An 18,347-nucleotide genomic window follows, 5' to 3' on the forward strand; every position below is an offset into this window, starting at 1 on the left:
GGGGTAAAAGGGAACCCTGTTCCAAAAAAAAAAAAAAAAAAAAAAAAAAAAAAAAAAAAAAAAAAAAAAACAGGGGCTAGAGAGATGGGTCAGTAGTTAAAGAGTTCTTACAGAGGACCCAGGTTCAATTCCCAGCTCCCACAACCGTCTGTAACTCCAGTTCCAGATCACCCTCTTCTGACTTCTGTGGGCACTACACAATATGCGTGTACTTACACATGAGTCAATTCACTCATCCACACAAAAAATAATTTTAAAAATTGTAAAAACAAAAACTAAGATGGAAAAGTAATTGAGGAAGATATCCATATCAACCTCTGGATTCCCTATGTGTGCACCCACATGTATACACAGACTTACTAAGGAAAATGTGTGTATATTTCTGAAAAACAGATCTTTGATTCTGATACATGTTCAAAGAGCCACAGTCCTAATGACTGCAGCATTGACCTCAACATGACTGTCCCTCAACCACTCCCCCTCTGGGCTCCACTCCTCTCCAGCCTTTAGCCTCCAGATTTTGCTTCTCATCCTCGCTCAGAGATGTGTTAAAATGAACACATGGCACCCAAGCCATACTCCACATTTACAGTGGTCTTAGGAAAGTCATATGGCCTCGGGAAGCCTCCTGTATTACTTCATACACTGGAGGCAGAATGTCTTCCAGGATTGATGTAAGATTAAATGTATGTCGAATGTTTAATGCCACATTGGAGACCTAATAACTCACTGCACAATAATTATTAACCTATTTCAAGATACCAGTGTTGCCTGGGATTGACAGGACATGCTTGTAATCCTAGCACTTTGGAGGCTGAGATAGAAGGATCAGTTAAATATCAGTGTGGTCTATACAGCCAAGTTCTAGGTCAGCCAGGGCTACACAATGTGAAAAGAGAAAAGAAAATCAAGGCAATGACAAGGATAAACATGCGCACTATATACCAGCTCCACATCTATGGTCACCAAATTCAACCACTGACAGTGATACCAGCCCCATGTCAGGTATACCACAGGGAAGATGAATGAGCAAAGGAATTCTATTCTAGCTATTTCAAGCAAACCACAGAAATATATGCATGGGACTAAACCCACTTGTATTTTTCTTCATGACAATTTCATTTATAATTGTGAAGAGATTCAGCAAAGGTAAAGAACAACAACAAAAATAGATAAAATACAATTCATCAGAATCAGAAACTTTTCCGGGACTGGGGATTAACAGCACATGCTTAATGCATAAGACATCCTGCTTTTGATGTCAGATACCCCACAAAACAAAGGAGACCCTTCCATTTTGGGGGGTTGAAGCCAGGGCATGTGCACAGTAGGTAACATTAGCAAGAGTAAAAAAGAAAGCATGAAAGTACAGGCTGGTCAATGCAGGCTTAGTATGTGGAAAGACGGGTTCAGTGCCTAGCACCCCATTGGGGAAGCAACCAATCAACAATGACAATGAATACATCATGGTATCCAGAGCATAAAAAGGACAAAAAGACAAGCAAAGAAACAAAGCAAAGACAGGTAAAGAGAAAAAAATCCAGGTATAGGATCTTGATGTTGCCCAGGCTGCTCTTGAATTCCTCAGCTAAGACTGCAATAGCATATCACCATGCTTCACGTGATGACACTTCAAAACTGACACTAATGATCACAGCACAGGGTGAAGAGCTCAACACCATTAACTGTAACAAAACCACAGTGTGAACCAGACACTGGGACAATCCTGTAAGCCCAGAAGTTGAGGAAGCTGAGGGAGGCCAATCATCACTTCAGCCAACTGGAAAATACTAAACAAAGCATTGTGAGATACTGAGGAAGTTTACAGTCACTTGGGGCTCAGTGAATAAAGGCGCTTGCCACCAAAACCCACATAGCTGTCATCTGACCACCTCGATGTGGGGAAAGACAGGCTCACAGCCATGTATTCATAGTAGGCACAATAGATAAATGTTAAACATTCTTTAGAGTCATATGATGTACGTTGATAAGACTGTAAAGGAATTAAAAACTGTATATACTCCTGTTCCTCCTGTGAAGCCCTCATAAATCTCTCCAGTAAAACAGTATTTAGACAACCCTGACCTTAATCACTACTGAGCTGGGGGTGTGGCTCACTAGCAACATGCAGGAATAATAGGCAGGAAGCACTGAGCTATACTTCCCCAGCACCACAAAAGAGGCTCGCTGGTGCACACCTGTGATCCCAGGACTATGGAGGTGGAGGCAGGAGGATCAGAAGTTCAAGATCATTCTTCAGTACTGAGCAAGTTTGACAGCAGACTGGGCCATGAGACTGAGAAACAGACACAAAGACAAAGAGAGACAGAACCTTGTCTTCTACCAGTGTCTGACCCACAGAAGCCCTCATGGTTTTTTCCTTCCCTTTCCCTTTCCTTTTCAGGCTTGCTTTATTGCAAGACAAAGTTTAGAGGCTGGAGAGATGGCTCAGGTTAAGAGCACTGGTTGCTTAACCTGCTCTGTAACTCCAGTTCCAGATGATCCAATGCCCTCTTCTGGCCTCTGTGGGTATTGCACACACATGTACTTATATTCATGCTGGGAAAAACACATGCACATAAAAATAAAGCAAAAAAAAATTAATATTTTTTATTTTTATTTATTGTTTTTATTTTATGTGTATACATGTATTGCCTGCATGTAGGTAAGTGCACACGTATTGTGCAATGCCCAGAAGTCAGAAGAGGCTGTCAGATCCCCTGGGATTGGAGTTACGGACAGTTGTTAGCTGCCATGTGAGTGCTCGGATTCGAACCTGGGTCTTCTGTAAGAGCAACCAGGGTTCTAACTGCTGAGCCATCTCTCCAGCCTGCAAAAAAAAAAAAATTTTAAGGGGCTGGAGGAAGCTGAAGAAATGGCTACTCTTGTAAGGAACCTAGACTTGGTTCACAACTGTCCATAACTCCAGTTCTAAGGGATTCAGTGCACTCTTCTGACCTTTGTGAGCATTGCAGACACAGGTGCACTTACATACATGCAGGCAATACAGTCATGCACATAAAGAATAAGTAAAATATTTAAAATAAATAAATTTGTATGTTTAGTAATGAAGTCTTAGAGTTTTATGAGGTTTTTTTTTTTTTTTTTAAATGTCATTGTAGCCCAGGCTAGCTTCCCAACTGCTACTGAGTCAGGGATGACTCCTGATTCTCCTGCCTTCACTTCCCAAGAGCAGGAATAACAGGTTTAAGCCACTATGCCTGGCTTGGTTGTTGGTTGCTAGAAAATGAACAAAACAGTAAAATGAAGTGTAATTTTCAAACTTGTTAAAAAGCAATAATTTAGGGGGCTGGAGAGACAGCTCAGTGGTTAAGAGCACTGGCTGCTCTTGCAGAGGACCTGGGTTCAATTCCCAGGTGGCTAACAACTGCCTCTAACTCCAGTTCCAGGGAATCTGCTGCTGTCTTCTGACCTCCTCTGGCATTGCATCACACTTACATGCAGGCAATACACTCGTACACATAAATAGATTTAAAAAATAAAAACTTTTTAAAAAGCAATGATTTAATTTCTGTCATCAAGTAAGCAAATCTTCCTGTGACCCCCAAACTGACCCATAAACAAATTATTTCACCAATGAGAAATTTACACACACCCACAAGTATTTCTTTGCTGCATATAATCTACATGCTTTCTGCCCAACATTCCATGGCTTGAAACAGCTGCAGCCATCCCGTCTAGCCCTCCCATTTCCTCCTGCCTAGACCCTAATTTTGCTCTTTAACAGAAAATTGACCACAAAATAGGGCTGCAAATGAAATATGATATAAAAATCTACTGGAGAGCGTGAATATCTAAAACACAACAGAAACACCAAAACCCTCTCATTACAGGAAGACAAGAAAATGACTGAGGCCTGGGCATTTCAGTGGAAACCACTAGGATAATTCTACCTCATCTGAGAAGACACAACAGTTCATGATTAGCCAGCCAGCAGGGAAAATGTTGGTGCATCCCTGGCTGCTTCCAAGGACTGCGTTACTTTCTCTGTGTCTATCTACACCCAGTCTGAATGGCTGAATTTGATCCCTAGAACCACATGGTTGGAAAGAACCAATTCCTGAAACATTATCCTCTGACCTCTGCATGTGCCCACCCCTTAAAAAAGGTAAATAGTAAGTGGCCAGATGGGGGAGAAAAGAGTGAAAGGAATGAGGTGAAATCAAGGAATGCCAAGCAAAGATGCACTGACCACTGCACTCTATAGAACTGCCATGCAGTAGGCACCTGTTAGTGCACCTGAGCTTTCCTGTTCCACAGCAGCCCAGCCCTGTATAATAAATAGCCCAGTGTCCAAAGAGGTTCACTCTCACAATCGCTACAGGAAGAAACTAAATTCATAAGAGTTACTGACTTTCTTTTAACTATGGAGCAGATCAATTGCATCCCATTAAAACCTTAAGAGAACAACATAAAATAAATAACCAAAAAACTTTGGTTTTTTTTTTTTTTTTTTTTTTTTTTTTTTTTTTTTTTAAGGGTCTACCTGCGACACCTGTTCTGGAATCACTATGTAGACCAGGCTGGCCTTGAATTCACAGAGATCCTCCTGCCTCTGCCTCCCTAGTGCTGGGATTAAAGGCGTGCGCCACCACGCCCAGCCTATAACCAAAAAACTTTAAGAGAACCATTGATTCTTTTTTTTTTTGAAGAGTGGGTAGGCTGGGGTGGATGTGGTACAAGGCCTCAGGAGCCCAGGCTAGTCTCAAATTCTCTAGGTATCAGAGGATGGCCTGGAACTGCTGATCCTCCTTTCTCTAACTGTCAGGAGTTTGGACTATTGATATATACTCCCATACTTGTCTTTGTTTCATTTACTACTTATATGTTAATAAGAGTGAAAGAAAGAGGGAGATAGAGAAACACCCTGAAATTCTTTAGAGCAACCAAAAGACACATGGAAAGCAATAACACAATCATGGTTTTAAAGTTCTGATTTTGCATGGTAGCTAAAGATACATTAAATACCTAATCTGATTTGTCAAGGACTTAGATGCTACTGTAGAGGCTTGCTAAAGTGCTGGCCCAATCACCTTTGAGAGGGTTTACAGGTGCTTAACAAAAATGTCTCAGAGACCAGGATTTTTTCCACTGAAGAGGTATTAGACCCAGCTAGCTAAAAACACCTGTGCCGTGGTGGTGCACACCGCCTTTAGTCCCAGCACTCGGGAGGCAGAGGCAGGCAGATCTCTGTGAGTTCAAGGCCAGCCTGGTCTACATAGTGAGTTCCAGGCCAGCTGTGGCTACAGGAAGACCTGTCTCAAAAAAGACACACCCTGCCCCACCCCCAAGCCAGGCATAGTGGCGCACTCCTGTAGTCCTAGCACTTGGGAGGCAGAGGCAGGCGGATCTCTGTGAGTTCAAGGCCAACCTGGTCTACATAGTGAGTTCCAGGACAGCTGGGGCTGCAGGGAGACCCTGCGACAAAGAATAAAAATAAAAAGAACTACCCCCAAAAAAGAATATCTGGGGCTGGAGATGGCTCAGTGGTTAAGAACACTGGTTGCTCTTGCAGAAAACCCGGGTTCAAATCCCAGCACCCACATGGCAGCTAACAACTCCAATCCCAGGGGATCCTCTTCTGACCTCTGCAGCACTAACCTACATGCAGGCAATACATGCATACACATAAAATAAAAATAATAAATAAAAATTTTGGGGGGTTCTTTTTGAGACTGGGTCTCCCTGCAACCCCAGCTGGCCTGGAACTCACTATGTAGACCAGGCAAGCCTTGAATGCACAGAAATCTGCCTGCCTCTGCCTCTCAAGTGCTGGGACTACAGCCATGTGGCACCATACCTGACTCTAAAAATAATAAAAAAAATTTTTTAAAGTTAAAAAAAAAAAAATCCTGTGCCATCTATTTTCCAAAGGGGATAGACACACATTCATGCCGTAGCACAACATTAAATATGTATGTCATTGATAACAGAGCCAGAAGACAGGCAGCCAAGCATGATGCACCTATCTGTAATACCAGGACTTGGGAGATAGGGTGGCTGTGGGGGAAAAGGGGGCATGATAACTGTTCAAGGTTATCTTGTGGACAGACATGTACATATCATGTGGGACAGACAGTTCACAGTGTACAGCTCACAGTAGCTGGTTCTCCCCTCTCACCATGTGCGTCCAGGGAATCAGACTTGTCAGCTAGCACCTTTACCTGCTGAGCTCTCTTGTGCAGGTTTCTTGTTTTGTTTTGGTGTTGTTTGATTTTGGGGCGGAGGGAGGTAGGAGGCATTGTGACAAGCTCTTACTATATAGCCCTGGCTGATCTGGTACTCACTTTATCTCAGGATCTCCAAATTCCAGCAATCTTCTTGTCTCAACTTCCTGTTTGTTGAGATTACAAGCCAAAACCCAAGATTTATACTTATACGGAATTCAGTATAATTGAATAAGCTATTCGTAGAACTAGTATGCAGCCATTTGGGGGGAGGATGAAGGCAGGAAAACCAGGAATGGAGGCTACACTCAGCTACAAAATGAGACCCTGCTTGAAAAACATACTAAATTTTTTTTTAATTAAAAAAAAGTGGGGCTGGTGAGATGGCTCAGCAGTTAAGAGTGCTGGCTGCTCTTGCAACCATCTGAACTCCAGTTCCAGGGAATGCCTTCTACTGACCTCCACAGGCATTTCACAACATGGGTGCACATACACATATGCAAGCAATATACTACACTTGTATACATAAAAAAAAATTATTAAAAGAAAAAAAGCTAGGTATGGTAGGGTGTGCCTTTAATCAGTACTTGTGAGGCAGAAGCAGGTGGATCTCCGTGAGTTCCAGGCCAGCCAGGACTACAGAGCAAGACCCTGCCTCAGAAAGAATGGAAGAAAGGAAGGAAGGAAGGGAGGGAGGGAGGGAGAGAGGGGAGGGAAAAGAAAATATATAGGTATGAGAACTAGACTTTTTAATGTTCTTTTTTAAAAATATTTTATTTACTATTTTATGTGTATGTGTGCATTGCCCAAGGCAGGTAAGTGCACCCGTGTTGTGCAATGACTGAGGAGGACAGAAGAGGCCACCGGATCCCCCAGAAGGGAACTGGAGTCATGGACAGCTGTCAGCTGCCATGTGGGTGCTAGGACTTGAATCCCAGTCATCTGCAAGAACAACCAGCGCTCCCAGCCGCTGAGGCATCCCTCTAGCCCTTACATTCTTAATTTATCATTTTTTATGGGGCAGGGGTAGGCCAATGCTGCAAGTGGAGATCAGTGAACAAACAACTCCCAACCATGAGCTGAAACTTTCCTTCTACCATGGAGGTTCTGAGGACTGAACTCGGGTCCCAGGGTCAGCAGCTAGCTGAACTAAACTGAATTTTCTATTTTTCGATTAGTTTCCCTCCTACTTTGCAACCTGTCTGAGTCTTTATTTCAGTTCTTTGAATAAGAAGTCCAGGAACCTGGAAACACATGACCCAGACCCCCACCACTAGTTTACAATACCAATATTTGTGTGTGTGTGTGTGTGTGTGTGTGTGTGTGTGTAGGTGCTGGCAGAGGTATTGGATCCCCCAGAACCTAGAGTAACAGGCAGTTGTAAGTGCCTATGTGGTTGCTGGGAACTGAACTGGAAGAGCATTACCTGCTCTCAACCACTGACCCATCTTTTCAGTTGATAACAATCAGATCCTTCCAGTCTTCCTGTGACACTTGTGTCATATCCACCCTAGGCTCACAATGGATCCCATTAAAGAGTATAACTTTTGCAGTTTGAGTAACCATCAAGTCTTGAAAAACCATTGTGGAATCAAAACTAAGAGGTTGACCAACAAAATGAGATCTGGAGGCTGAGGGTGGTGTCGCAAACCTTTAATCTCAGCACTAGAGATGCACAGGCAGGTGAATCTACACATCAACTTCCAGGGAAGGTGGCTGTACAGGGAGATCCTATCAGAAAAAAAAGAAAAAAGAAAGGCACACAACCTTTAGTCCCAGTACTCAGGAGGGAGAGGCAGGTAGAGCTCTGAGTTCAAGGCCAGCCTGGTCTACATAGTGAGTTCTAGGCCAGGTGGGGCAACAGGGAGACCCTATCTCAAAAAGATCAAAGAAAATAAAGGAGAGATCTGGAATTAAGATCTTGCTTGAGGAAAAAGTGCCATACAGATAACACTGGAACCACTCAGGAGGCTGAGACAGGAGTTCAAGGATTATGAGGAAAATGAAAGGGCTGTGGGAAGAAAATAAAGTGTTTGCTTTGCAGTATAAAGCCCTGAATTTGAGCCCCATCACTTCATACACTAGGATTGGTGTGGTGCACAGCTATAATCCCAGCATGTGGGCAATGGAAGCAGGAGAATCAGGAGTTCAAGACCATAGTCAGCTACACAGAGTTTCAGGCCAGGCTGGACTACATGAAATTCTTGCCTCAAAAATGGGACAACAGCCTAGATGGTTCCTGCAATGTACCAGCACTCAGGAAGCTAAGTATACTACAGACCAGCTTGGGCTACATATTGAGACTCTATTTAAATTAAAGTACCAGATGAGAGGATGCAGCTCAGTATAGAACTGGTGCCTACAATGCCCTGGGTCTAAATAAATACTTATCAGTTTAACACCAGTAAGACAGAATCAGTGAAAGTCAGGGCAATCTCACTTGTATAGCTCAAGGCCCTAGATGAGAGAAGGGACCATCTTCATTCATATCCTTAGGGTTTACACATGATGCATCTTCAGCAAAGGGGGCTTTTCTCTCTACATCCACCCTATTTTAGGGGCAACACGCTACCAAAGTCTCAGCAATAATACAGAGATTCCTTATAGGCATGTTTAAGGACACACATGTCCTTAAACATCTGCCCTCAATTGAAGAAGCTGGTAGCAAAAATTTGCTCCATATGCCGAACACCGCATGTGCCAAAATAAAATCCGGCTGTTTGAGAACATAGAAGTGCCAAGGGAGGCTTGGCTTGCTTCACTCCCATATCCCATCACAAAAGACAAAGTAAAATAAAAATGTCAGAGCTAGAGAGATGGCTCAGTGGTTAAGCACAGTGGTTGCTCTTGCAGAGGACCCGGGTTCGATTCCCAGCACTCACATGGCAGCTAACAACCATCCGTAACTTCAGTTCCAGGGGGCCTATGCCCACTTCTGACCTCCATGAGCATTGCATGACACGGGTGTACTTACATACGTGCAGGCAATACATTCACACAAATAAAATTAAAAATACATTTTTAGAGATTTTTTAAATTTTATTATTTTTATTTTATGTGTATGAATGTATTGCCTACACGTATGTGTGTGCACCCTTGTCATGCAATGTCACAGAGGTCCCAAAAATATACCATATATAAAGAGAGAGAGAGAGAGAGAGAGAGAGAGAGAGAGAGAGAGAGATTTAAATAAAGTGTCTCCTGGTGTGGTGGCACATGCCTCTAATCCCAGCACCTGGCAGGGGAGTCGGGGGGAGCAGAAGTAGGTGGATCTCTGAATTCAAGACCATCCTGGTCTACATAGTGAGTTCCAGGCCAATTGGGGCTACAGGAAGACCCTGTCTCAAAAATATGAAAATTAAAAATAAGCAGCTGGACAGATAGCACAGCAGTTAAGAGCACTGCCTGCTCTTTCAGAGGGAGCCAGGTTGGGTTCTGGCTAACAACCTTCCTTAACTCCAGTTGCAAGGGATCTGATGCCAGGTGAGCTGTGCCAAACACCTCAGAAATCTAAGTAGGAAGATGAGACGTTCAAGATCATCTGGGCTACTTAGGGAGTTAAAAGACCAGACTGGGATACATAAGACCCTCAGGTGGAAAGGCATAAGAGTGCATCTTACATTCTATGCTAACAACCTGAAGCCTTGTCTGTAATTTTCAGGCCTAGACAGTTATGCTTATAGCCCCAGCTGTCCTGGATTCACTATGGAGACCAGGCTGGCCTTGAACTCACAGAGTTCTGCCTGCCTCTGCCTCCTGAGTGCTGGGACTAAAGGCGCGCACCACCACAACACAGGTGTTTTTGGTTAGCTGGGTCCAACACCTCTTTGGTGAAAAAATCCTGGTCCCTGAGACATTTTTTGTTAAGCACCTGTAAGCACTGGCTAGTTATGCTATTTTATCATCTTACTTTCAATGCAATATGCCATAAATGCAGAGTGATTTACGTATGTAGGCTTTTAAGGGCTTATTTAAGGTCCTGACTTTACTGCTACTATCTGTGTCTACCCTAAGTAGATAGCCTGTTAAAGTACCGAAAAAAAAAACCCACTTGCAAACAAATCGAATACCAAAATTATCTTAGCAACAGATTAAGACTTCAAATTGGAGCAATGACTCCCCCTCCTCCCCCCAAAATTTGGAGATGCAGGCATGATAAGACCTCATGATTCAACACAGCATAGGTGATTGGCATTTCTATTTGGGATAATCAGAGATTTGTAAGCTGTGAAGCAGGACACAAGCCAGTAGGCTTCGGAAAGTGGACAAATTTATTCATGCAGTTTTTTTTGTTTGTTTATTTTTTTGTTTTTGTTTTTTTTTTGAGACATTGGTCTCACTATGCATTCCTGGCTGGCCTAGAACACACTGTGTAAACCAGGCCAGCCTGAAACAGAGATCCACCTTCCTCTGACTTCAGGACTTTTAATCAATTTCATAAAACCTTTTAAATAAATTCTAAATCAGATATTTGTTCTATATTAAGTTCATAAACCAGAATGAACTCATATTTGTATTACATTGGTGTTAATAAACCATTTAATCCCTGAATCCCATGAATTATGATGAGAAAATAGAAATTACCTACTAAAAGTTGAGGTAAGTTGGGAGTGGTGGTGGTGCATGCCTTTAGTTCCAGCACTCAGGAGGCAGAGGCAGGCAGATCTCTGTGACAGCCTGATCTACATGGAGACCCTGTCTCAACAAGAAAAAAAAAAAAGGCTAGGCAAGGCTGGGGATGCAGCTAAGAGAACTTGCTAGAAGGCACCTGCCAAAATCAAAGGCACTTTGGGCATGTACTTTTGGGTATGTTCACAAGTTCTAATAGAGAAAGCAACATTTTTGCAAAATAAAATGATCTATAAAGCAAGCACAGGCTGTCCTGTACCAAGCACTGCAGATGTCTCCCTGCCCCTTGGCAGGTCCACTTACCTCCCCAGGTGCAGTGGAGGCTGGTCTCTTCTTGAGCTCCTCACACTTCCTCTTCTTGCAGATCTGATGGCTGTTCTTCCGATTTTTGCAGTAGGTACATTCCCCACAGTTGCTTTTCTGCTGGCAGGGCTCACAGACCCCACATGCCTTGCGTTTCCTCCTCTCCAAAGTTGGTAGTGAGGGTGTAGAGGAAGAAGAGGTGCTGGCACCTGTTGCTGGCACAGACGTCACTGTGGTATTGACATCAGCCGAGCTACTTATGCTGACCTGGGGACTCCCTCCTGATTTGCTGGGACCAGCCCGGGAGCACTGGGTAAGATCCAAAGGAGCATGGTGGAGTCCATCATCAGGGGCATATATGAACGCTTGTGTGTTAGCTGGAAGGCTTCCACAAAACTGCTTTTCATCCTCAATGGTGCATGCAGCTATTACAGGAGGTACTGAACTTAACTCTGAGTCTGAAGATGGTTGAGGAGGGTGCCCTGAATCCAAAGGCAAAACTGGCGTTGAACTTTGGACCTCAAGCCTGTATGAGACAGAACTATGGGACTCTGGCCACGTGGGCAGTGTATTATAGGTAGCAACTGTGTTTGAACAAACAGGAGGGAAGATAGGCAGGTCTGTGGAAGCACCCATACCCACATCAATAGCTTCTGGTTGGTTTAGCATAGTAGCAAAGACCTGCCTTTGGATGGAAATAGCACCAGGATCCCCTGGTGGGTTGGGGACCTTACCTAGACCCTCACCAGGAAATAGGTTAGCACCAGAAAATTCCCACGGATGTGAGAGAGCACTGAAGGACTGTCCTAGGACAGAGGTGGCACCAAGAATTTCCCCTTGGTCTGGGGTAGTTTTGAGGACTTCTTGGGGTTTAGCACCAGGGGCATCTGGCTGGGAGCCAGCTAAGAGGAGTTTTATCAGAGCCGTGGAATATACAGACCCTCCAAGAGATACGCAGTTTCTAAGGTCAAATTCAGGCACAATCTTATTAAAGCTGGAGGTGGGGTAGCAATTACTTTCATTTCCCAGGGGATCCAAGGAAGTGTCAGATAGCTTAAGAGATTCTACTTGTGAACCCAAATCTTCTAACTGAATGCTTGAGTTTCTTTGAGAGGTGATTTCAGGGGTTGTTCTTTGGGACAAAGGAGCACTCGTGGTGTCCAGAGCAAATATTCTATGGGAATTGCTGCCATCGTGTAATGTCTGTTCTTCACCATGTGTCCCTTTTGGTGGCCCAGAAAGAATCTCTGTGGTAGGGATACTGGTTTTGGAATCTTCTACCCTTTGAGGCCAAGACTGGACCATCTCTTGGCTCTCATCTTGAAATAAACCTGCATTTGGCTCACTATTCAGATTCTCTGTATCAGGGGACATGAGGGGGTCTTGGATGAGCACCGAATTGTTTTCTGAGGGATTTGGGCCCATGCTATCTAGGGTCTTATGCTGCTTTTCCAAACTCTTAGAAGATGGGATTTTCTTGGATTTGGCTATAAACACTGGGGGATGGGAGAGTCGCCTACTAAGAGAGGTACTTCGGAGAGCCATTGTGAACCCGTTGCAAGTTAAGGACTCTGGGTTCTGAAACAGGACCTCTGTCCTATCCAGATTCATTCGGGCTGCCCCAGCTCTGGTTAGCAGGCTTCTGACCGGAGTGTGGGGTTTGGCTTCTGGTTTTTTCTTACCATCTCTTTCTTGAATTAATTGCTTCAGTTTTCCAGGGCTCAAAGTCTTCCCAGATGTCCCAGTTTTGATGGCCAGCTTTGATGTCTTCTTCATTTGGGTGCTTTTCTTTTTGTTTAGATCTTCTTTCCTGACTAATTTGGAAGGTTTTGCGTGGCGGGATCGAGACATAGCTGCAAAATAGGAAAAACTGCAAGGGTACGAGAGTCAGAGTCATTGGTCCTTTGGAAAGACTCCCTTCTGAGGAGAAAAATGGAGGTATCGTTGAGCTTGATCACATGAGGTTGATCTGAAATAAAAAGCAAAAAAAAATTTTTTCCTATGTACTCTCCTAGAAGATATATTTGCTATGAATTAATAAGTAAAATTAGGTAACTGAGAATGACCAAAAAATATTCAGAAAATCCTTATTGGCAACGGGGCTCCAATGCATAAACCCAGCATTTGGGAAACTGAGTGTGGGACTGCCAATTCCAGGACAGCATGGACTATAGTGAGACAGCCTCAAACCAGCTGGGCACGGTGGCTCCCATCAGCAATCCCAGCACTTCCTTACGGAGGCAGGAAGATCAAGAGTTCAAGTCCATCCTTGGCTGCAGTGGTTAACGTGGGCTACAAGAGATCTTGTTCTCAAAACAAACACACAAGGAGCTGTAGAGATGGCACAGTGGTTAGGAGCTCATATTGTTCTTGCGGAGGACCCAAGTTTGGTTCTGCAACACCCATGCCAAGCAGACTATACCTCCAGTACCAAGGCCTCTGGCCTCCTCAGGTACCTGCACTCGTATGCACACTCACAGACATAAACACATGTACATAATTAAAAATAAAAAATAAAAATAATCATGCTGGTGTGGTGGGACACCTTTATTCCCTGCAGAAGCAAGCAGATCTGAGTTCCAAGCCAGCAAAGACTATATAGTGAGACCTTGTGATAAATAAACAAGCACCCCACAAAACATAAAAAAGGAAATGGTAAACATTGGGACAAGACTGCCACCAAATTAGAGAAACTCTGTTTAAATAAATAAACAAATACTAAAACAAAATACCAGAGGATTCTTTCAATTTTGGACTCACTCTAATGCTCTTTTCAACACATTGTTTTTGTTTGTCCAGGCTGGCCTCAAGCTTGCTATATACCTAAGGCTGGCCTTTACTGATCTTGTTTTTATTCCCCCTGAATGCTGAGTGCAAGCTTGGAACATCCTATGTAGCTTATAAGGCTTTCAAATACTATCACAAATGACAAAATGGATGCAGTTCTTCTTTCCATTTATTTTGGTGACTTTGTTTTGTTTTGTTTTACTGAGCCAAGGTCTCCCTGGCTATCCTGATACTCTCAGTATAGATCAGGCTGGCTTCAAACTCAGAGATCTTCCTACTTCTGCCTCCCAAGTGCTGGTATTAAAAGTATACACCACACCTGGCTCTACCTTTTTTTCTTTAATTTTATGTGTATGAGTGTATGTATGCATGTGAGTGTACCTGTGTCATGCAATGACCATGGAGGCCAGAAGGCATCACAGAACTGGAGTCATGCACAGTTGTTAGCCACCATGTGGGTGCCAGGAACTGAATCTGGGTCTTCTGCAAAAGCAGCCAGTGCTCTTAACCACTGAGTCATTTCTTCAGCCCCTCTATCTTATATTTTTGATGCAGAGTCTCTCCGTGAAGCAGAAATTTGCTGCCTGGAACTCACTATGTAGACCAGGCTGTCCCGGAACACAGGGATCCACCTGCCTCTTCCTCACCAATGTTGGAATCAAAAATGCACTCCACAGCACCTGGCTGTGGCAAGGTCAGGTTTGAGGCAAGGTCTGATTTATCCCATATTAGCCTCTGCTGGGTAGAATTCTATATGTAGCTGAGGATGACTTTGAACTTCTGATACTTAAGTGTTGGGATCCCAGGCTTGTATATCATGTTTTGCGACTGGGGATCCATCCCAGAGCTTCTTCCATGCTAAGTAAGCCCTTCATGTTTAACCCTTGGATGAAGCGCTTTGAATAAAGAAATGTGAGGTGGTTTCCCTACCCTGGAAATGACACTTGTACTTACATGAATTTTTTGGGCCTGTGTGTGATATGCATATACGCATGCCCATGAATGGGTGAAGGTTATGTTCTTGCTCCATTCTTTTCCACTTTATTTGTTGAGACAATTAGTTGCTCTCCAGAACTCAGGGATCACTGATTCTGCTAATATAGCTGCCCAGCTTGCCCTGGGAATCTCTTGTCTCTGCCTTCCCCCAGTTGGGATTATAGATGAGCTGCCTTGCATTGCCCTGTCCCCAGACGATTAATTAATGTGTGTGCTGAGAACCTGAACTCTTGGTCTTCTCTTCTGCCTGACAAGTGTTTTATCCACTGAGCCATCTATTCTGCCCTAGTTAAATTCCAATCTTTATACATGTAATTACTTTTAAAAACTTATTTCTTAGCCAGGCATTGTGGGCCGTACCTTTCATCCCAGTGCTTGGGAGGAAGCTGGCAGACCTGAGTTAGAAGCCAGCCTAGTCCATAGGCTGGACAGGGTTGCATAGTAAGAACCTGACGAGAGAGAGAGAGAGAGAGAGAGAGAGAGAGAGAGAGAGAGAGAGAGAGAGAGATGGAAGACTGGGTGTGGTGTATGCCTGAAATTCTAGCCCTCAGGTGGAAGGTGATTACAATTTCAAGAACAACCTCTGCTACCTGCTACATAATTAGATCTATAACAGCCTTGTTCCCAAAACAAACAACAAAAGCAAAAACAAACAAACAAACAAAAAAACCTGCCATGCTATTTACTATATGTCTATAACCTCAGCATTTGGGAGGTGGAGGTTGGAGGATCAGAGGATAAGAAGTTCAAGATCTGTTGCTATTTAGGTAGAAACTAACCTGGGCTACATAAGACTATTTCTCCAAAAAAATAGGAATAAAAAAATGACCTTAGCATTCTTAAATGAATTTTGTTGTTGAGGATAACAATGTTTTTGGTTTGGGCAACAGATCTCAGCATGTTATAAAATTGGTTTCAAATTGAATCCCTGTCTCAGCAGGCTTCCATCATCACACCTAGTCTTCAGTGCCGTTATTAGTGATTTACTTACTATAGAGTAACTAATTCAGACACAAAAGCTGTGGTAAGGGTGCTGGCCACCAAACCACGACCTGAGTTAGAGCCCTAGATGCCACATCCTGGAGAGACTGACCTACATATGCATACGTGCACACACCATGGCATGTACATATGTGCACACACATGTGCATGTACATGCCCACATATACAGTAAATAAATATTAGAGAAAATATTAGAGCTGGGGATGGACCAGTGACATGGCTCATCAGGTAAAGGTGCCTCCTAACTACCAAACCTGATGTGTCTGGGACCTATATGGTGGTTCTTTGACTAACACAGGCACACAGGTACACACACACACACACACACACACACACACACACACAAATACTGTGGCACACAAATTCGAATGCTCACATATCCAAAGGTTGGTGGACCTCTATAATATCAAGGCTATATAGTGAGTTCCAGGCTACCTGGGGATATAAAACATACATACACATACACAAAAAGTTGGAGGTGTAGCTCAGTGGTACAGTGCTTGCCTGCCTAGGATAGCAATAGCACAACAAATATTCAGATTCCAGACTACAGACTAACAAGTTAAAACTCCTTTGTATACTCTCCCATAATCCCACTCCCTCTTTCAAAATGAAAAGAGGGCTTTTGTTTTTGTTTTTAATATTTTATTTATTATTTTTATTATATTTATGTATTGCCTGCATGTAGGTAAGTGCATCTGTGTCGTGCAATGCCCGTGGAGGACAGAAGAGGCCATCAGATCCCCTGGAACTGGAGTTACGGACAGTTGTTAGTTGCCATGTGAGTGTTGGGAGATTCGAACCCAGGTATTCTGTAAGAACAACCAGTGTTCTTAATTGATGAGCCATCTCTCCAGCCCAAGAGGGCTGTTTTTAACTATCATGTATGAGGTTCTAGGTTCAACACCCAATATCACCAACAAAACAAAGGTTGAGACTCGGGTAATGATGCCAAATACTGGGGATTGGATGCCCTCTTCTGACCTCTGCAGGCATTGCATGACACAGGTGCACTTACCTACATGCAGGCAATACATGCATACACATAAAATAAAAATAAATAAAATTTAAAAAATAAAATCCTAGCACTTGGAAGGCAGAGGCAGGCAGATCTTGACTAGCATGTTCTACATACTGAGTTCCAGGCTAGCTGTGACTACAGGGAGACCCTATCCCAAAAATAACAGCCACAAAAGCTAGCAAAAACACCCATATACATAAAATAAATATTTAGAAAATTTATTTAAATATTTAAGAGTGTCAATACTGCATCATCTTGTCTCAGAAGAAAACATGCCTGTTGTCCCTCTTATTAAACATATGTGGCAAAGGCCTTTAATCCCAGCACTCGGGAGGCAAAGGCAAGTGGATCTCCGTGAGTTCAAGGCCAGCCTAGTCTACATAGTTCCAGGCCAGCTGGGGTTACAGGGAGACCCTGTCTCAAAAATAAAAAATAAAACATACATAGCAGACCCCAGGAAGGGGAACCATGTGCAATTAATTCACACCAACTTGAGAGTTCCTATCATCCTCAGAGAGAAACAGAACTATAAATGACATCCATCTATGGGGCTTGGTGGACATTAGGGATGAATGAAAAGCTTGGAGCATGCTAGGTAAGTGCTGTACCAGGCTGTTCTACACACCAGCTCTCCCCACCACTCCTTGAGATGGGACTTGCTAAGTGCAAAGGAGGCTTACAACTTGCCTCAGACTCTCACTATGCTCAGCTCACACAGAATTTAAACTTATCTAGCCAAATTAGTGAATAGAAACTTTTGTAGGATAGCAACTTTTGTTTTGATGGTATAAATATGATGAATCTTGGACTGGAGAGATGCCTCTGGTTTAGTGCACTGGCTGCTCTTACATTAAATCCCGGTTCAAATCCCAGAACCCACATGGTGGCTACTAATCGTCCTTAACTCCAGTTCCAGGGGACTCTGAAGCCCTCTTCTGACCTTCACATTTCAGGACAGGGGTGCACTCACATGCATGCAGGCAATACACTCATACACAATAAAAAATACAAAAAAAAAAAAAAAAATTCACCACAGCAGCCACCTGTGGTGGCCTTTAATCCCAGCACTCAGGAGGCAGAGACAGGTGGACCTGTGAGTTCAAGGCCAGTCTGGTTTGCAAAGCTCAGCTGCAGCTACAGGGAGACCCTGTCTCAAAAAGACCAAAAATAAATAAATAAAAATGGCTCAGCAGTTAAGAGCACTGAGCACTGGCTGTTCTTGCAGAGGACCCAGGGTTTAGTTCCCAGCACCCACATGGTGGCTTACTGGCCATAATTCTGGCCTTCATAGGCATTGCCTACACGTACACATAAAATTAAATGAAGTAGCCAGTGGCATACATCTTTAATCCTAGCACTAGGGAAGCAGGGGCAAGCAGATCTGTGAGATAGAGGCTAGCCTGGCCTACATACCAAGTTCC

The 18,347-nt window shown here is 43.5% G+C and overlaps 1 protein-coding gene across 1 annotated transcript in view; it reads right to left on the reverse strand.

Moving 5' to 3' along the window:
• The window catches only part of Tet1 (tet methylcytosine dioxygenase 1), a 78,614-nt gene extending 65,642 nt beyond the window's left edge, over positions 1 to 12,972 (reverse strand). The window contains exon 1 of the mRNA XM_029563358.1: positions 11,121 to 12,972. Coding sequence (XP_029419218.1) covers positions 11,121 to 12,971 — 1,851 coding nt within the window. The 5' untranslated portion in view covers position 12,972. The remainder of the gene's footprint in view (positions 1 to 11,120) is intronic.
• Positions 12,973 to 18,347: the final 5,375 nt, after the last annotated feature.

This window comes from Nannospalax galili, unplaced genomic scaffold (genome assembly GCF_000622305.1).
Source record: "Nannospalax galili isolate Female #2095 unplaced genomic scaffold, S.galili_v1.0 scaffold156, whole genome shotgun sequence".
In the NCBI taxonomy this organism is placed as follows: domain Eukaryota; kingdom Metazoa; phylum Chordata; class Mammalia; order Rodentia; family Spalacidae; genus Nannospalax; species Nannospalax galili.